The 22,013-nt window shown below is 34.9% G+C and overlaps 1 protein-coding gene across 3 annotated transcripts in view; it reads left to right on the forward strand.

Annotated features, from left to right (window-relative positions):
* Calcrl (calcitonin receptor like receptor) overlaps positions 1–22,013 on the forward strand; it is a 106,575-nt gene that overhangs the window by 76,241 nt on the left and 8,321 nt on the right. For all 3 annotated transcript variants that reach the window (XM_045147162.1, XM_004660271.2, XM_045147163.1), the window contains 4 exons: positions 11,232–11,358; positions 14,388–14,541; positions 16,093–16,153; positions 16,238–16,304. In XM_045147162.1, the coding sequence (XP_045003097.1) occupies positions 11,232–11,358; positions 14,388–14,541; positions 16,093–16,153; positions 16,238–16,304 (409 nt within the window). The remainder of the gene's footprint in view (positions 1–11,231; positions 11,359–14,387; positions 14,542–16,092; positions 16,154–16,237; positions 16,305–22,013) is intronic.

A 22,013-nucleotide genomic window follows, 5' to 3' on the forward strand; every position in this document is an offset into this window, starting at 1 on the left:
AAGCATGAATGACTTTGTAGCATACTCTAGGACTAATTTTTTTCATAACTTAACTGTGATCTTCAACAAATTCTTTGAGCTTATCTGTCTTGTGTTGTCTCCATCACCAAGAAAGAAAGTAAACCAGAATTAATTCTAGTCAGTGGAAGTTGTTTAAAATAAGATGTGAGATTGCAGCTAGAACAAAGAAAGATCAGAGACTGTTCAGAAAAATTATGAAACCAAACACCTTATGAAGTGTGTTCATAGGCATGAACAATATAACTTAACTTTTTCCAAGTAAACTGGCAACAATTTCTAGAAGAATTGATGTTTCATATATCATTTTATCTAAAAAAAATCCACCAACATATTTTTAGCTTCTTTATATACTTTCTCATATTCCAGTCTTCATCAGTTAGTCTCTAGTAGAGGAAATGGTTTTTGTTCTCTTTTGTTACTTGAGGGTCATCCAAACTAATAAAAACCAAGAACTATACAAAATGTTGACTTAGGGTACTCTTTGTTATTTTTTTTTTATTTAGAAAAGAAAGAGAAAAGTCTTCTACTCATCTATCCTTTAAATTAGAAACAGAGAACATGAAATGCTATTCACTAAGTATACTTGTTTCATATGAGAGCCAAGTAAAAAGTCAGTGCAGGAGATGAAAAGAAAGAGAACAGAAAGGGGGAAAAAGAGAGAGAGAGAGAAATCATAATTTTCGGGTTTGCCAAGCCCTCAAAGGCAATAATCTTTACTCATGATAATTTTTAGAAAAACAAAGCTGAACCCTTTAGATAAGAATAAGTAAACTTTAATGGAATTACTTACAAGTTATGTTTTAATTACTGTATAAAATCTGAAAGCACAGAAAATCTGATCCTGACTTTCAACTCAGATAAAAGTCTTCATCTTGTTGCACATAAAAGAGAGCATTACTATCTCTCTAGTTTATGAGGGAAGCATAGTTCATTTTTGTTTATATTGTTTTTGGTTGAAAGACCATCTTTGCTAAAATTTCAGACACACACTAATTCCAAGATATTTTAAAATATGTTGCATCCTTGCAGCTACATAAAATTTTGTTTCCAGTTATTAAGTTCCAAATAAAATTCAGAAAAAGCTTCTTTTCCAGTTATTGAGGCAAGCATTCTAAATTTACCATACAGAAAGGAACTTCTCATGCTTCTACTTACACTTTATTCCTACACTTTCTAAGATAAATGAACCAATGTCTCGGCATTTTGTTTTGCACTGTATCTGACTACTTTATATTCTCTCTCTCTCTCTCTCTCTCTCTGTGTGTGTGTGTGTGTGTGTAGATGTGTGTGCACATTCATGTTTAAGACAGTGTGGGCACATCACAGCACATGTGTGGAGGTCAGAGGACAATTTTCAGTTGCCACTCCTTGTCGTCCATGTCATTTGTGGCATGTTCTCTACTTCGTCAGGGTAGCTGGCTCCTGAGCTCCCAGTGCATAACCGCCCTTGTCCCCTCTTGCTGCCATAAGCATGCTGGGCTTATAGACGACTGCTGAAGCGCCAGCACAGGTACTCACACCTGTGCAGCAAATGTGTTTATCCACTGAGTTATCTCCCCAGCCTCTGTATCTGAATATTTAAATTACTTTTAAAATTGTATTTTACTTCCAGTCTCTTCATTTACAGAAAATTTAGGATTTTCTCAAGCTATAATTTTTCTCCTGAACTATAACTCCACTTTTTTTTTTTTTTTTTTTTTTTTTTTTTTTTTTTTTTTGGTTTTTCGTGGTAGGGTTTCACTCTAGCTCAGGCTCACCTGGAATTCACTATGTAGTCTCAGGGTGGCCTTGAACTCATGGCAATCCTCCTACTTCTGCCTCCCGAGTGCTGGGAGTAAAGGCTTGTGCCACCTGGCTTATATGGATCCTGGAGAAACAAACCTGGGTCCTTTGCCTTTGCAGGCAAGCATCTTAACCTCTAAGCCATCTCTCCAGGCCCAGAGCTTATTTTAAATAATATATATATATATATAACATGTGAATAAAGTCAGTCAAACCTCAAAACTGAAGAAGTATCTTTCTAGTATTCAGGAAATTCTCCACTAGTAAGTCAGGCAATTAGACATAAGGAGGATGAGGCTTAGAATAAAGCAGTCATTCTCAGATATATGCTCTTTAAACTTCCTCACCTGTGTAATACGAAAAATGCAGACTCTGGCTTTATGCTCTGTGCCTCTGTGTTCTTGTTCCTGAAATCAATAAACTCACGAGGCACTTGGGGTGTCTCCTCTGCATGGAATCCTTGCATGCCTCTCATCTCATTTTAGTGCTGCCTTGAGAATTCCAGCCACTTAGCCAGTTTCTTTTTCTTGTCCCTTAATCACATCATAATTTCTAAAAAGCACATATTGCTACTGGAAATTATATTAAGTATCCATTTATCTTCCACCACAGTGAATTAAAGATATCAAGGTCCTGCTTCACATGATTCACAACTCTTTCTCCAGAATCTAGAACCAATTCCCAATAGATCAATATGTAATCACAAATGATAGCTAAATGAATAATTAAGTACATAAAACAGTATTGCTTAAGATCTTCAAAGTCATAATTGAATAATTCACTTAATAAATATATGGCCTTGAGCAACCTCCTTCAACTTTACTAAAGGATTTGTTTATGAGGTTGTTAAATTATTAATTATTGCTTATCTCTGTGCGTGGGATATATTAAGGGCTCAATAAATGGTGGCTATTATCATTATAAATTTTACCTCGGAAAGGGGATTTGTTTATTTATGGATTGTAAGAACTACAAGGGTTGAAACACCATTTCTTCTTCTGAGGATTTCCCGTCCATTAGGAGACGAGAGATGGCACTTGTACAAGGACAGGCCACAGAGAGGACACCAGTGGGCCACACAGAGCGAGCTCGCTGCTCCTAGCAGCCCTGCTGTTACCTGAGCGCCAGTCCTGAAAGCTAGGCTGGATGAGGAGGTAGCAAGATGGTGGGGTAACAACCATGGCTTTGTCAGAGAGGGACTTTTTTGTTTGTTTTATTTTCTTTTTATCTGGGGCTTTCACTGGCTCCAATTCATTTTCTAGGATGTAAATTTGTTTCCTTCCCCCCAGGGGAAAATATTTATTACTGATGTCCCTCTTCCCATGGTCCCTTGTGAGATTTAGTTGACCCTCTGTTGTTTTATTTACCATACTTTAAAAAATGAAACATCCTGATTCCATGTTACTTGAGCCTTATACTAGTGACTTGGTGTTTAGGGTTTTTTGTTTGTTTGTTTGTGTTTTAACCTTTTTTATTGACAACTTCAAGAATTATAGATAATAAACAAAGATAATACCCTCCCCCACATTCCCCTTCACAAATGCACCCTGCATCATATCCCTCTCTCAATTCGTCTTCTTTATTTTGATGTTATCATCTTTTCCTCATACTATAAGGATCTTGTGCAGGTAGTACCACACATTGCAAGGTCATAGATATCCAGACTATTTTGTGTATAGAAGATTGCATTATAAGTAGTCCTACCCTTTCTTTGGCTATTGCAATCTTTCCACCACCTCTTCTGCAATGGGATCCTGAGCCTTTGAAGGTGTGATAGAGATGTTTCAATACTGATCAATCCTCTTTCACTTCTTAGTATGGTGGTGCCTTTAGCATCATCCCAGAGGTCCTCACCGTCTCAAAAGAGACTCTTCTCTAACCAAAAGTGGGAGTAGCATTAATATATGGGTGTGGACATTGTTAAAAGTACTTACTGCTCAGGTTGGTGATCATAATATATGCTTTTAGTGAGACACCAGCAGGTGTTGTACCAATAGAGTTCTTGACCTCCCCCATCATAGGCTTTTGATTTGGTTTTCAGTTGCAGGCATGGATTCCCTACCATGGAGTGGGCCTCCAGTCCAATTAGTGAGCAGTTAGTTTCCCCCATAACAGACATGCTACTAGTGCATCAGTTGGCTCATTTGGGCTGGTTGACCAAACTTAAGGCTTGCAGTGTCCATGATTATTTATTTCCACTGATGACTTGCTCTCCCATGGAGCTGCATGCATTGTAGCTTTCTCCAGCTTTCTGTCAGCTGGTCTACATGGAGGAGAATTTTAGTTCAACTCCAGCTGATTTCTCAGTGATCTTGTAGCCCAAGCATGTGGGTTTTTCAGCATTATGGTCTTACCATCTATTCCTGTGGAAAACAACCTTGGCAATGGCCTGTAATGTTTTGGGGGCATCAGGGCCCTCCCTGGGCAACAACTTGCTGGAAGGTATTCTATCTATGGCACTGAAGTTTTACTACTAACAATCTATGGCTTCTGGGTGTGCTATTTTCCAAAAGTAGGTTCCCATATGGCTTACTCATAACCTCTTAAACTTTTATTAACCCTCCCCCATCTTTCCTTCACTCAGTCAATTCCCCTGAACTCACTTAAGCCATTCTACCCCCCAATCTGTTCATTTACTTACACATATACAATACCATCTCCTTAAGCCTTCTTCTCTCCTCCCTCACTTAAATCCCCTTTCTAGCTCACTGGCCTCTGCTACCAATTTTTACTCCAACTTGCATCCATCCATTTCATTGTAAATTTCATAATTTCTGTTTTCTTTACTACTGAATATAACTCCATTTTATAAATGTACCACATATTTATTATCCATTCATAGGTTGAGAGACATCTAGGTTGGTTCCATTTCCTAGCTATTGTGAATAGAGTGGCAGGAAATAGGGATGAGCAAGTATCTAAAGTATTAAGATGAATTCATTAGGCTATATGCCTAGGAGTGGTATAGCTGGCTCATAGGGTAAATCTATTTTTAGCTGTCTCATGAACCTCCACACTGATTTCCATAATGGCTTTACTATTTATATTCCCACCCATAGTGTAGAAGGGTTCCACTTTTTTCTGCATCCTAGCCAGAATTTATTGTCATTTGTTTTCCTGGTGATAGCCATTCTGACAAGAGTGAGATGGAATCGCAAAGTAGTTCAATTTTTATTTTCCTGATGGCACTTAGTGGAAATGCAGGCACTCCTTGTAATGTGTTCAAAGAGATCTCAAATAATCTCAAAGAGCCATCACTCAAGGTTGTATCTACTCCTTGTCACAAATATCAGATGGCCCTAGCAGCACAAAATTCAATTCAACAGCAAATGATAGATAGGTATGAGCCATCCTTTGGAATGTGGGCTTAGTAATTTAGTGGAAAATGATGAGCTATCCTTTGGAGTGTGTGTATTACTAATTTTATGGGGAAAGATGAACATTTTGGAATAAAATTGGATAAACTGGAATAAGAAGGAAGTGCTATGTAGGCTGACCTACTTTTATATGGCTTGTATTGCCTTCTATACTTGCTTACAACTATTATAGATAAAAGTAGTTTGAAAATGTCATAGATCAAAACCAAATGTAAACTTGAGACAAGGTTTCTGTCATGCTATTTATATCACTTGGAATATGGAGCAGCATATTTGAAGTCAGCATCAAAGTCAACATCATAACAAACACAGTGATTTGAGATAATATGAGAAAGAGGAAAATCCTTGGGAAAGCAATTCAAGTTGCTTGATCTAATGCCATTCATCAAATGTTAGATGCTAGATTCTTGCGATTTGTGACAAGATGGTGACAAGTTTTTTTTTTAATTCACATTACTTAGGAAACACTTGTTTTAATACTGACAAATTTTATAGTGCTGAGGTTATTTGTGTCAGAGAACTCTTAGAGTACTTAGTTAAATGTAGCCATGTGATAATAGTATTAAAATCACAACTAATATTAAGCCATTACCTGATGTGAAATGCTATGCTAAATATATGATATGGATTATCTCACCTAACCTTCAAGACAATCCAATGAAGATCCTGTACAAGGAAATGATGATCAGAGATTTTAGACAGTTTTCACTAATGAAGACTGTAAGAAGATATCCAGACTTTCCTGCCAGGCCTTAGAGGTCTCCTCAGAATCATGTGTGCTGACTTGATGCTACCTGCCTGTCAGTGTTCCAGACGCTAATTAAAAACACCTGGCTACCATCATACCTGAAGTGGAATTGTGTTGTTGATAATGTTGCACCAATTACCTGAAAAACTCTGCCAAATTGCATACTGAAATGCTGTTCTCATATAATTATCTCTAATTATTCTCATTTTCTATTGCGTGGCTATGTTACAATAGAAAGGTATGTTACAAAACTTAAAGAAAGCAGCAAGAGAATTTTATTTTGTAAAACATTTTCTAAGTTTGAAATAAATTGTGTTCAATATTTTGAGAAAAATAACAACATTTAAGAATTTTGACTAGGTAAGTATAGATAAAGGTTAATATTTGAAAAAATATAGCCTCATTGTGGTTGCAGCTTAGTAGCTGACCATTTGCCTTCCATACAAAAAAACCCTGGTTCAGTCCCCAGCACCAAAAATCAAACAATGAAAGAGAATAAGAAGGAGAAGGAGGAGAAGAAGAATAGGAAGATGAGGAGAAGGAGGGAGGGGAGAGGAAATAGGGAAGAAGGAAGGAAGGAAAGAAAGAATGTAGGAAAAGAGTGACAGGAGGGAAAAAGGGAGGAAAAGGAATAAAACCGTATGAAATCTTATAGCGACCATTTGTTTATAAATTACATTGTTTTGGTTTTTATTTACAGGTTGATTTTATTGGTCTCATCTACTTACGTGTGTTTCTAAATGTTCTTAGAAGAAAACAATGTGTATCGCTACAAGCTTCAGAGCCTTTATTACGCTAGACATTAAAAGAAGCCATATGTCAGATAGCATCTGTCTGCATCTGTTGAAGTCACGCAATGCCTGGAGGAAGTAATGGGAGAAACAGAAGAAACGGTCCAAAGTTTTAGAGAGTAGGACATATTTTCACAGCACAGAGTGAACTGATCTGGCAATGATCCAGTTTATTACAGTGATTTGATTGGCTAAGCAGGATATTAAGATTGCTGAATAATAATCTTTCCTTGAATTGTAAAGGATTGTTTAGGTTGTTTAGGTTGACTATGGTTGTGGTAGCTTGAATCACATGCTCCTCTCCCCATAAACTCATGGGGTTTGAATAGTTGGTTCACAACTGGTAGTAATTTGAGAGGTGAAACCTTGTCTGAGGAGGTGTGTTGCTGGGGATGGGTTTTGGGATTTTTTAACCAGCTTCCCTGTGGCTAGAGCTCAGCCCATTCTTGCTGGTTTTTGCCAGCTGCTGTGGCAATTATGGTGCCCAGCCTCTGCGCCACCAACCGTTCTTGTCATGATGAATATAAGCAAAAATAAACTCTTTCCTCCCATCAGCTGCTTGGGATACAGTGTTTTCTACAAGCAATGTGAAGGTAGCTACAATATAATGTAATATAATAGTATCTAGATAATTTTATAAAATATTCAAACTAAAACTTTTATTTGTGCAAAGTTGTCATTTCTTCTTAGAAGTTTAGTTCTGATATCAAGTATTAAATAAATTTAAGTGGATTTCACATTTTGCCCAGAATGATGTATGAGTCTAACAAGAAAGGAATTTAGTATATCCCCTTGCCACATATGAAGGGAATAAATAAGCAATGACTTTGGGTGTTTGCATTCACAAAAACCACATAGTTGGGAGAGAATATATAAAAGTAAATGGTGTTTACTTCTTCAGGATTCAGAACTGATAAAGAAGGAAAAGAACCATGGAACAAAAGATATTTCTCTGAACAGAGAAGTACAGGGTGTTTATACGTAGATAATACAATTTCAAATTTTGAAAGCATTTTATTTGAATTCCTTCCAATCTTTTTACATGAAAATATCATGTATGTCCATGGCTATATTAATATTATATCTATTATGCTTTTCAACTGTTATCTCATAAATCTATTTCTGTTGCATTCATGAAGTATTGTTTTCATCTTAATTACCTAACTCAGTTAAATAATTGGTGGTACTGGTGTCTGAACCTATGGCTGTGTACATTCTGTCTCTGAGCTATGTCATCCAAACAATTTTTGAAAATATTGTATTTTTTTGTTTATTTAAGAGAGAGAGAGAGAGGGAATTAATGGGCTCAGCAGGGCCTCTAGCCACTGCAAACAAACTCTAGACACATGTACCACCTTGTGCATCTGGTTTTAAGTGGGTACTAGGGAATCAAACCTGGGTCCTTTGGCTTAGTGTGCAACAAGTCTCTTAACCACTAAGTCATCTCTCTAGCCCACCAGAACAATTTTTCAAATTTAATTTTGTGATAGGATATCACTAAGTTACTAAACCAAACCTTGAATTCCCTCTGTAAATTAAGCTGGTCTTTTAGAACTTTTGATCCTCCTGCCTCAGCCTCCCAAATAGCTGTGATTAGAAGTCTATCCAAAAGGCCCAGTGTGCATTGCTATTTTTAAAAATCTTGAATGTTTGATGTTTTACTACTATTTACTCCTTAAAATTCAAATGTGTCCACTAAGAATAAGTTCCCAGTATTTTGGTCAGAATTTCAAAATTCTGAGTTTATTTTTATCTATGTGTGTGTGTCTGTGTCTTAGCCAAAGAGTTAGAAGATGTAACTGAATGGGGCAAAATATCACTATTAAGGAACATATTTTTGCACAATGATAGCTCATTGTTTACTGTTACCCTCCAAATGTATCCAGTTCCTCTGTAAACAATACCTAGGACTATTTAGAAATAGAGAAAACTCAGAGCAGACATTTTTAAATAAGCCCATGTAGGCAGGGAGGAGGGAAATGATGTTTCCAACACATGATGTGATCATACAAAGTTTCTACTTCATAAAAATTAAAAAAAATAAGCCCATGTGAACAAAATTTCTATGCTAATAAATTTCATCACAGAAGAGTTACATAGTGTGCATATAAACAACAGACACTATTGATGTGTTGAAAAGAATATTCTATAGGATGACTTTTCACCTAGTCACCAATTTTCTTAATTATCATGGAAAAATTAATCATGAACCTGCTGAGGCATTTTGTTGAAAACTGACCTGACTTTCAATGTTGTTTCCTATAGTAATAGCAAGAATCATGCTACTTTCCTCAACATTCTCAGTTACTCCAATCCATAGAATTTCGTCAATACTGTAGTTTGAACAGAATCCCTGTCTTCTCTTCTTGCTCCTATGTATTATAATGTCAATACCACTGACTCAGGAAGCCAACCTTTCTCAGTTCTCAGCTATTTCTGTTTTGGGGATTATTGCTGGCCTCATGTGCCTGCTGTTATAGGACTTTCTTGGCCACACTGAGTATTCATTTCAAGAGTCATTTGTGGGGCTGGAGAGATGGCTTAGCGGTTAAGCGCTTGCCTGTGAAGCCTAAGGACCCCAGTTCGAGGCTCGGTTCCCCAGGTCCCACGTTAGCCAGATGCACAAGAGGGCGCACGCGTCTGGAGTTCGTTTGCAGAGGCTGGAAGCCCTGGCGTGCCCATTCTCTCTCTCTCCCTCTATCTGTCTTTCTCCCTGTGTCTGTTGCTCTCAAATAAATAAATAAATAAAATTAAAAAAAAAAAAAAGAGTCATTTGTGTTGCCTCCACTCCTAGCAGTGGATTTTGCGGAAAGCAAGTATTGGCCATTCAAAAACATTTATTTAGGTTGATTTATTTCCTCAATCTTTAAAATTATATTTGTAGAGACAGATTATATGTAATAAGATATGTCTATATATACTGACATATAATATCTCTCTCTCTCTCTCTTACACACACATATATGTATATATGTAATATATATATGAAATATATATATATACATATATATATGATATATATATATTATATATATATACATATATATACATATATATATGATATATATATATTATATATATATATATCATTGCTAAAATAGCAAAACTTTTGTCTTTTTCAACAAGGAAAAACCTTGTTATCTCATTAAATGTCTAATATACTTGACATATATTTTTAGGGTAACTGATACAGTGATAAATTTATTTATATTCTACTAAAAATTTTCAAAACTACAATCAATAGGTTGTGTAGGTCTAGAATGACTACATGCATAATAAGTTTTAAGTAAAAATGAGATTTCTTCTTCTATAATGGAATGATTCCTACAAATGTGTTTACACTTAAAATTTAGTATTTAACTTCATGTAGGTTTCACTTTATTATCTTAAAATGGAATTCAAAATAAAACTACAAGACAGTGCTTCAGAAAGGAAGTTATTGTGGAGTCTGTCCTTGAGTGCGGGAAGGTTAGTATTTTATAGACAATCATAGAGTGGGTTTAGGTTAAATCTGAAAAGATGATGCAACATTTTTGGATTTTACATAAAATTTCTTATTTTTATTCAAAAAGCAAAAAATAAAATGCTACCTTTTATATCTGGTGTACAGATGGACCAATCATAACAACATTAACAGAGAAAGTATTGTAGTTACCTTCTCATTACTGGGACAAAGCTCCTGTACAAAAGCAGATGAAGAGAGGAAGGAGTTGATTTTGGCTTACCATCTCAAGGGAAGTTTCAGCATGAAAGGGGAAGGAGAGTAGAGCAGAGGTTGGGCGTCACATCTTGCCACTTTAGCTGACAGATAACAGCAAGAGTGAACAGAGCTCTGGCAAGTGAAACTGCCCCATAACACCCCTTAGCCACAGACCTCCTCCTCCAAGGCACATTCTGACAAACTGCCATCTGATGGGGATTAAGCATTCAAAACAATGAGTTTATGTGGGAAATCTGGCCGAAACAACCATAGGAAGATTCAGAGATTTCTGTTTTTTTTTTTTAATCCAACCATTCTAAATACAATGATTCTACTAGTCAGTCAGCATAATTCTTATTACCACCTGGACAAAACACATGGACTGTTCAGACAAGATTGCCCATGTGGTATAATGACAAGCATATTATCTGGACAAGAAACTGACAGACAAACCTAGAATGCTCAAAGTAATTAGTGACATGCTTTTCATTATTAAATTCCATTGAATTGCTGCTTTTGTGAAATAAAATATTGATTGCATACAAAATTTAACACAACATATTTATGGAGAAGGTTTTTTATAGGCAAATTTCCCAAGACCACATATGCATACTTCAACTAAAGCAACTCATTTACATTGGGTTTTAAGCAATTATTGGTTTTCCTAAATAAAAATTATTTTACAACAGTTTATTTTTCAAATCCAGAGTTGTCTCTATGAATTGGGACTACATCTTGCTTGATGATATTCAATAAAATAAATGTGGAAACACTTTTTGATGTCAACACACTCTATTTCTCTTGTCTTGCAGGAGCCTAAGTTGCCAAAGGATTACCTTGCACAAAAATCTGTTCTTCTCTTTTGTCTGTAATTCTATTGTGACAATCATTCACCTCACTGCTGTGGCAAACAACCAGGCTTTAGTGGCAAAAAATCCTGTAAGTAAAGTATGTGGCACTTTTGAAGTTAGAGGCTAGTGACAGGAAGGGGGTGAGATATGTAGTATGTGTTAAGTCAATACATATGTGTATCTTCAGGTGTAAGATACAGAGCATATGCAGCTATATTAAGGTTTACAAAGATAAATTTTCTTCAGTATTTCCTAAAATATAGAATGAATGAGAGAAGAAGAGCACTTTTCTATTTCACTTTTTTCATATTTACACATAACTGCATTTAATTGCTCAAGTCCTGCTGCTGACAAGACACAAAGCAATGACTTCACAGCATTTACACAATTCACTTTAAAAATCAACCAAGGAGGTGAGGAGTGGTTCAGTAGACAAAATTTTTACAAGACAACCTTGAGGACCTGAGTTTAAATCCCCAATGCCATCCACGTATGGTGACCCATGTGTGTAACCAAAACTCTTAGGAAGTAAAAACAGGAGGTCCCCAGGAAAATAGGCTACCTGAACTACATAAATTCATGAGCCCTGAGTTCAAATGGGAAACCCTGACTCAGTAAATAAAATGGAGGGTAATCAAGGAAGACGCCAGATACCAAACTCTAGCCTCAAAATGTGCATAGAAGTACATGCACACATACCTAGACACATGTGCACCCACATGCATACCATACCTATAGAAAACACACACAGCCCCCCCCAAAATCAAAGCAGCTTAATAGTTAGAAAAAGCAATATATGAAAATGAGAATTATAAATTAAATTATACTTTGGTATCAGACTGACATTCAAAACAAATGAAACCAGGAAGTTAGTGAATTATATATACCCCATGTAATCCATTCTCTTCATGAAAATAAAACATTATATTCTCTACCAATCAATGTGTCAATAAATGTTGTTGAATTTTGCCTCACTTCATTCAATATCATAAAATATAAGTTAAAACGTGCATATGCAAACTATTTTTCAGTTAAAATATTTCAACACCAAGTATTCATAATTTTAAGATCATTTACTTTCACAGGATTTAGTGAAAATACTATTTCACAATTAGCCTTTATATGTATGTATATGTGTGGTTTTGTACATGGGGGAATTTTTTTTTAAGATTAACTTATCTAGTTACTGAAATCAGAGAAGGGAAGGAATTTTCACCCAATGGGTCAATAAACAACACTTTCATGTGTTTTATGTGTGTTTTTAGGGTAATTTCCAAAGTTCTAAAATTCCCTGCATTGTTTACCCATGTGCATCCGGGTTGTTTAATCTTGTGTGTGTTCTATGCTAAAGGCACTGGGTGAGGAAACACACTGGGATATAATTAGCAACATAAAAAGTTGCGAACATCCTGCCATTTAAGAGTGAAATTCTGTAGACCCAGGATAGTTTGTTTTGTTACATAATTGAAGAATAAGTTTCTAAATTTTATATTTATTCATTTAGATATTGTTATAATTTATGACAAAACATAATTATATAATATAAATTGCAGTGTAGGTATTTTGGCATGTTTCTAACAAATCCTCTATTATTATATCAGCAATGCTTGACACAGAAATGTTTTTAATAAAGCACTCAATAAAGAAAAATAAATTGTTTTCCTCATAAAACTTAGGTTATTTTTAAACAAAATCAAGCATTAAAACCCAATTAGAAAATAAGAACATGTAAAATACATAAATTTTGAAGCTGAACTCCATTATTTATTAATTAAATGTATTTTATGTTTCAAAGGACTTGATTAGAATGTTGTTCTTGACATAGAAGTATGCTTTTGAAATTTTATTTGTTTGACTTTTCAAGGTAGGGTGTCACCATAGCACAGACTGATCTTAAACTCACTCTGTAGCCCCAGACTAGCCTCAAACTAGTGGCAACGCTTGTACCTCTGCCTCTCAAGTACTGGGATTAAAAGTACACGCTACCACATCCAACCCCATTTTTGAAGATTTCATGACATAAATTCTTTACATGTATACATTAATGAAAATAAATTAGAATTACCAAAAAAATATTTAGGATACAAAACTGATGAGGGATGAAAGCTGGCAAATAATGTCAATTTAACTTTAACTTTTTGGTACTGTTTTTATCTGTAAAATATGTGGCTTATTATAATACATATCTCACCGACTAACTGTAAGTTCTAAATACAATAACATATGCACAAGTAATAAACATAAAATATTTAGGCTGATTCATACAAATGCTATTATTTCTTTCATATAGTCACCCAATATTACTTTCCAATTCTTTATATTTCAAATATTTCAGGGAATATAATATTTATTTCAAAAACAATGATAATTATGACGAAACATTTATTGAATTTCAGACTGGAAAATGAAGCTAATGGGAATAATTTGTCCTGTATTTCTGGAAAGCTTGAAATTTGTTCACCCTTTGTAAAGGGAATAAAGTATGGCTTATTTCTTTGTGTTTCTTGTACCTGATAATTTAACCTGTTTCTTTCAGCAACCATTAGATGTTGAAAATAAAATGGAGAGCTCAGAAAAAAAGAGGAAGAAACATGCATATATGTTTTATCTTGATAGTTACATATAAACTCTATATTTTATATTTACATAGGATTGTATATGGGCTCAATAAAATATTATCTAACAAGTTTTTAACTAGTAGGATACAGTATGCAAAATGTTCCTTTTTAATTCATTGTTTTTAAAATCTGTGAGGTTTGCTTAACATAAAAAAAAGGGATCAATGGAATCACAATTAAAACATAGGTAAAGATATATATATATATGTCAAATGTTTATGTTTATGACTCCATACCACTAAGACATTGGGCAAACATAGCCACAAAGCAGAGGGAAATGGTAGATCACAGAACTGTTATTCTAAGCCTTAGGAGTCTTTGGCTAATAACTTTAGAGACACCATAAGATGAGCAGGAAAGGGAGTACTTTATAAATCAGAATCATTTGTGTATAAAATTTTGAGGACAGAAAATTCTACATCTACTGAGACAAATGGAACTATTGCTTCAAGTGTGGATTAAAACTAAGAAATGAAATTCTTTTTCACTTTTCTTACAGGTCAGTTGCAAAGTGTCTCAATTCATTCATCTTTACCTAATGGGATGCAATTACTTTTGGATGCTCTGTGAGGGTATTTACCTGCACACCCTCATTGTGGTGGCTGTCTTTGCTGAGAAGCAGCACCTGATGTGGTATTATTTTCTTGGCTGGGGTAGGTGGCACTAGCTACATCTGTTGACTCAACAGATTAAGATAGTTATAGTTATGAAAAATATTTTGTACCAAATATGCATATTTTAGTAGTCATTCTGAAATGTAAAGTTTTAGACATTGTAAAAACTTTAATATTTTAAATAGTATCACTAAGTCATAGTTCTATTAGTTACAGATTGATTAGTGATACAAAGTATTTTATATTCAGTATTTTAGTGACTATTTTATCTTGTCTGAACACATAGTGAAAAAATAAAATTATAATATGCATCAATCTTTTCACTGGTCTGAATTTCTTCTTTTGCAATAAGTAGAATGAGAATATTGGTCTTAACCAGTTTTGAAAATCTGTCTTAAAAACATTTTAGTTTTTTTTTTCTAATAATCATCTTGTATTTAGAATAGAAATATCAGTAACTGAATGAAGGCATATGTAAAATCTAGTTTTATATAATGTTTATATAACACAAATATAATAACACAATGTTATTTATAAAACAGTCACACATTCTGACCTATTTTAACTTAAATGGAATCATACAAAATAGAAAATGGAGAAAATTTAATAGCACTAGTTTTCAGAGAAACATTACAATCTGATTTATCTATCTAAATAAACATATAGAAACAGATATTGGTAAGGCTATACAGAGATATGGATATATGGAGATATATGTACATATGTACACTCAATTTTTGTACATGTTGAGTACCTCTATAAAGAATTATTTCATGTTGTTTTTTCCAATATCTACTTTAGAATGTTCAAAACATGAAAATGCATGATTATTGACCCAAAAACCATTTTATTTACTTCAGAAAATGGCTTATTATGTCTCTTTTTTTAAAAATATTTTCTTAAATTATTTATTTATTTATTTGAGAGTGACAGACACAGAGAGAAAGACAGGTAGAGGGAGAGAGAGAGAATGGACGCGCCAGGGCTTCCAGCCTCTGCAAACGAACTCCAGATACGTGAGCCCCCTTGTGCATCTGGCTAACGTGGGATCTGGGGAACCGAGCCTCGAACCGGGGTCCTTAGGCTTCACAGGCAAGCACTTAACCGCTAAGCCATCTCTCCAGCCCTTATTATGTCTCTTATAGTGTCAAAATACTTGACACTCTCACGTTTCCTCACATTTGATTAAGTGCTAAATATTAGGTAATTTCATCTCAGAAACACCATGGGAATATAGATTTTATTCTAAGCTTTTGGACTTAGAAAGCACATTATGTATTAATACCCAAGAGTCCCTCTATTCAAAATGTGTTTGATTAAAAGACAATGTACACACATATATACAAAATCATAAAAATAGAAATACAAATATAAATATAATTCATAATCAAAATTGTGAAAAATATAAGTAAAATAGTTTGTCATATTTATTTTTATCCATATAGATCATGGTTACTAGAGAAATGTATGATAGTCTATTATTTTTGCTACTAGAACAACTCTGAACTCTATACTATGGTGACCTATCTTAAAAGTTCAAACTTTAAGAAAAGTTGCCTATTCATTTTATTTTGCTTTCATGATTTTTAGGATTTCCTCTGATTCCTGCAAGTATACACGCCATTGCCAGAAGCTTATATTACAATGACAAGTAAGATATATTTTCTTTGGATCTCCTGTTAGAAATGAGTAAAATGAAAATATTCAATGTACATTATCTTTTTTTCCCCCCTAGTTGCTGGATCAGTTCTGACACCCATCTTCTGTATATTATCCATGGTCCAATATGTGCTGCTCTACTGGTATGTAATTAAACTCTCTTTTTCTCCTCACTGCTCATATTTCCTGAATCTCCTTCAAGGCCGCAGTGGTCAGAGATACTGTACATATCATAATGCCCAATAAACTAGGGTTCAGTGAAGGTCACTAATTTGTAAGTGATGGTGCATCCACAGTGACCAAATGCCGGGAGCTGCTATCACACTGTAGCGGACAGCTTCAGGTCACTGAGATGAGCTTCCAAACTAGGCACAGTAATGGAAGAAGGAATATTTATTGAAATTTACAGATCCAGGGGAAACTATAATGGCAGAAGTTGGTCCCTTCTTAAACAACTTAGAGAGAAAGAGAGAGAGAAAGAGAGAGAAGCCCCAAGTCAAAAAAACCCAAAAGCCACACCACACACCAGCACATCTAGGAATTCTAGGCAGAATACAGACAGTTTGCATATCTTTAGATTAAAATTCCAAATCTACCACCACACGTTAAGGCTGGATCCACCCAGTGAGACACCTCCTCCAGCCAGGGGCCTGGAAATCCAAGAAGTTTTAATAAACTTCTGAATCTACTGTGAGTCATCTATTCAAATTACCACATACATCTAGACCTGAAAAGGGACACAGAAAAAGTAGTGCAACAAAAATTCTGGCTTTAGCAAAGGTAAACAGCCTATGCTAAAACCTCAGCTGGGCATGGAGGAAGAAACTGAAATAAACACTTGAACTTCCCTCTTTTTCCTATATTCTGAATATTTAGTTCCTCTGCTGGTCAAATATAGTAAGTTTCCGAGTTCAAGAGAATTGGAGTGGTGATGCTACTCATAGGTGTTACTTCCCAGGGCACAAAACAGAACAGAGGCTATATCTAATAAACAGGAGTGCACGCCATAAAAAGCAAAATCTGTGTAAGAGTAACTGGCCAATAAATAAATGACTTCGGGCTGGAGAGATGGCTTAGCATTTAAGGTGCTTGCCTGCAAAGCCTAAGGACCCATGTTCAACTCTCCAGGTCCGACCTAAGCCAGACACACAAGCAAGCAAGGTTACACATGTGCACAAGGTGACACACACTTCTGGAGTTCAACTGGAGGCTTTGGTGCACCAATTCTCTCTCTCTCATATATATATAATATCCAGGCATGGTGGCGCACACCTTTAATCCCAGCCCTTGGGAGGTAGAGGTAGGAGGATCACCACGAGTTCAAGGCCACCCTGAGACTACATAATAAATTCCAGGTCAGCAGCCTGGGCTAAAGCAAGATCCTACCTCAAAAAACCCATGTATATATATACACACACACATATATATATATATGTGTGTGTGTGTGTGTGTGTGTGTATATATATATACACACACACACACATACATACATACTTATTAGTGTTGTAATCAGGTTCACATAGCTGGTAGAAATCACCTGAACAAGTTGAACTTTTAGGAAAAAAGGATTCATTTGGCTTACAGACTCAAGGGGAAGCTCCACGATGGAAGGGAAAATGATGGCATGAGCAGAGAGTGTACATCACCCCCTGGTCCACATAAGGTAGACAATAGGAACAGGAGAGTGTACCAAACACTGCTTTGGGAAAACTGGCTATAACAACTGTAAGTCCTCCCCCTACAACACACTGCCTCCAGAAGGCTTTAATTTCCAATTGCTATCAGCTGGGGAACCTAACATCCAGAACACCTGAGTTTATGGGGGACACCTGAATCAAACCACCACAATTAGGAAGAGTACTGCTTGAGCGGGAAAGATTGCTTAGTGGTTAAGGTGCTAGCTCGCAAAGCCTAAGGACCCAGTACCCAGGTAAGCCAGATGTCCAAGGTGACATATGTATCTGGAGTTTGTTTTCTGTAGCTGAAGGCCCTGGCATATCCATTCTCTCTTTCACTATCTGCCTTTCGTTCTATTTCTTTCTCTCATTCAAATAAATAAGATATTTTTTAAAGTTTAAAAAAAGAATACTGCTTAATCTATGTGATCTTTCTGATATTCATCATTTAATATGATTAGTGCTGTAGGACATTTTTTAACTGTGCCTGTAGAGCAACCAAAAGCACATTCAATGTTTTGTGTTGCTTTTGTGGCCAAGTTAGTACCATTAAATTATCATGTTTTCTTCCATAGGGCATGAGAAAATCTAAGACAATTATTTATTTTTGTTTATTTGAGAGAGACAGAGATCGAGAGAGAGAATGTGTGCGCCAGGGACTAGCCACTGCAAACAAACTTCAGATGTGTGTGCCCCCTTGTGCATTTGGGTAATGTGGGTCCTGGGGAATTGAGCCTTGAACCGGGGTCCTTAGGCTTCACAGGCAAGCGCTTAACCACTAAGCCATCTCTCCAGCCCAAAGACAATTATATTTTTAAGAGTGATACTTCAAAGCTTGTATTCAGATAAAGGTGAATATTTTTATGTAAAATTAAGACCTCTCTGACTTTCAGATTCTTTTCCTTACAAATATTCCTCCACTATTTTACTACTAATTTCTATCTTCAATTATTATATGGTTATGTTAGAATATTGTTTAAGGCATACTCAATATGTACCATTGACAAGCCATTCTCAAAGCTGTCTAATGATCAACAATTCTATTATCTGATTTCTGCCTTCTACTCTTGTTATGTGATTGTATATAACTAAAAGAATTATTCCATGCCTTTGCCAGAGCCTCACCTATAAAATGCAGAACTCAGTAGTTGTAACTTTTACCTGGATACAAATCAGCCTGTAAAATAAATTTAAAAACCTTATTCATGCTGTCCATATACAGAGATAAAAATATCTATGAATGAATTTAATGATGGAAATTAAAGAATTCAACAATAAATTATATAAAATTTATGATTTCAAAAAAGATATCATACCAAAAAACACACATAAAAATGTGAAGACATAACATATTCATGGATTAGAAATATTAATAGTGTTAAAGTGCCCAGTATTCTTCAGATGGTGATGTATAGATCCAATGCAATGCTGGGAAAAAATAGTTGAAAAATGTATATGTACTCAACACAGACTGCAAATATGCAAAACGATTGTGAGAAAAATTGAGAAAATTGGAGGCATCATAATAACCTGAATACAACACATAGAACAAAGCTATCATAATAAAAATAGGTTCCTAATGTATTAATAGATGATACAGATGACCAGTGGAACAACATAGAGTCCACATACCAACTAAACAGCTCTTAACCAAGATGGAGAGTTAGTCACTTCAGTAGTGGTTATTAGAAAATGTATAAAACAATAACATATAGAAGAATAAAACTAGACTTGTACCTCACACTGAACCCAAAGTAACAATGTATCCAGGTCTTAAACGTAAGACTTTAAGCTATAAGATAATTAAAAGAGAAAATGCTTTTGGATAATATACTCTAAGCAATAGCAGTAAGAGCAAAATAGACATGTGGGGAAATTAATCACAACAAAGAAAAAATAATGAGACACATAGAGAATGGGAGAAAATACATGCAAATTTCCATGTAGCAAAGGATCAATAAAAAGAACTCAATTCAATATCAAAGCATGGATCAAATTTAGAATTCCCAAAATTTTAGATGAATATTTCTCACAAAAGCATATATAAATGTCCACTGCAATATCAGTAATCATCAGGGAAGTGTAAGATAATTCAATGAGATGTCCCACACCAATTAGAATACAAAAATATAGAAAATAAAATAATGCTACAAAGAATATGGAGTAAAGGAATTTATACACTACTGGTTGGAATGTGACTTGGAATTAACATTATAAAAAATAGAGGTTTAAAGGTTTCTCAAGGTACTGAAAATAAAATTATCACATGATACAATACTCTCATTTTGGAAACATATACATTAGAGATACCTTCATCCCCAGTGTGTTTATCACTAAATAGTAGTCAAGCCATAGAATCTTGATGCTATCAAGAGATTAATGGATATTAAAAGTGAAATATTATTCAGGGCAGTTTGGCTTGTTTTATTTTTAACCTCTCTGTAGCATTGTTTTCTCATCTATAGTGATGGAATAATTAAAAACAAAACTTCACGAGGAGTTTTAAGGATTAAAATAAAATTCTCACTATTCAGTGACTAACACAATACCTAAAATATATTAATCTTGACAAATACTTTAAAATTATTCATTTTGATTCTCTTCATGATACCATAATTATGTTGTGAGAAGAGCTAAGAAAGTAAGGTATGTTTTATGGGTTACCATGAGCTTCCATAGCAAAACCAAAGCAATAAACTATTTCAGAAGACCTGACTATGCAGAGAAGTGACATTATGTTGTTAAAACTCCTAACCCAGAGATATTCAAGAAAAGTACCTCCAGATTACAGAATGTAACCACAGCTAACTTAATCTTTAGAAAGTCCTGTGCATGTAAATTCTGAGAGACAACAGATGATGTCACATACAGGATACACTCTATCTCATTGCTCAGTAAAAATGAAGTAAATAGGAATTTTATCCACATGCAACCTTTCCCTCTTCAACCATTCTAAATTCTGCCTAAATTCCAGGTCCCCAGAGTGGTCCTTTCAACTCCCAGGTCCTGAAAGTGGTTCCAGTAGTTGTTCATACATATTAATTTCTTTTTAATAAACAAGACATTCAAGCCACAATCTGTGCTTCTCAATTCAGAATCTTTTGTGCTTCCCCTTGAGCACAATTTTAGATCCTGCTGAGTAAGAACATATTTAATTTGAGTTTAGAGTGAGAGGGATTTCAGTCACTTTGGGACATAGATCAGGAAGTGTTGGCCTCCTTTTAATGAAAATGATTTCCCACAATTCCCAGCAGCCACTGTTCTGATCCTCTCTGCTTACTTTTTCCTGAGGTGGTGTGGTGTGAGGATGTCTGGCTGTATCTACTGGCTAATAAAGTTCATGGGTGTCACAGTAAAAACAGGTTTCCTTGTACTATTCTAAATCAGATAAAATTCAGATGCCATTCATCTAAAATTTGAAATTTATATTCTGTTTTTCTGATATACATGGCAGTATTTATGGAAAATAAAGCAAGATATGAGCATTTTAATAATGTAAAAATGTCATAAGCAATAGTATCCCATGCCCTCTCCCCTGGCTATTTATAGAGTTGTTGTCATCATAGTTAACTTCGTGTTCAGTTCTTTTCATGTTTTAAGTCGGATCTGACACCTTAGAGAAGCAGTTTTTGTTTATGAAAGTTTTCATGTTATATGGATTTAAATGGTAACATTTCTCTTGTTTTAAGAATTTTTCATTGCAAACATTAGTGTTTTAAAATAGGGTTAGCACAAAACAGTCCTTTATTGGCTCCTAAGAACTCATAGTAATTTTTCTACACTGACTGCATAGGAAGGGAGACATTAGGAGGAGAGGACAGCTGGCATCCTCGTATGCTGTTTCTTTCTGACACCTGTTCCAGTGGCCTTTTCTGTTTTTGTCTTATTACATTCCTCTGTCTGTGAACATATTCCTTTTCATAATGTCTTCACCTCAGGAATCTATGAGATACATATTTGTAAACCATAAGTTACATTTATTCTTTTGTTAGTGGAAGATTTTTATGTCTAGTCTTCAACATAGCACATTCCTAAAATTAGAATATATATATTCATTGTTTCATGATGAGTGGCAGGATATCATTTTATTTTAATTTACTAAAGCCTATTGATATACATTTGTCAAGGGTCTGTTGCTTGAAATGTTAAGATTTTATTTTTAAACTCTGTTTAAAA

Source organism: Jaculus jaculus, chromosome 4, assembly GCF_020740685.1.
Source record: "Jaculus jaculus isolate mJacJac1 chromosome 4, mJacJac1.mat.Y.cur, whole genome shotgun sequence".
NCBI classification, from domain to species: Eukaryota; Metazoa; Chordata; class Mammalia; order Rodentia; family Dipodidae; genus Jaculus; species Jaculus jaculus.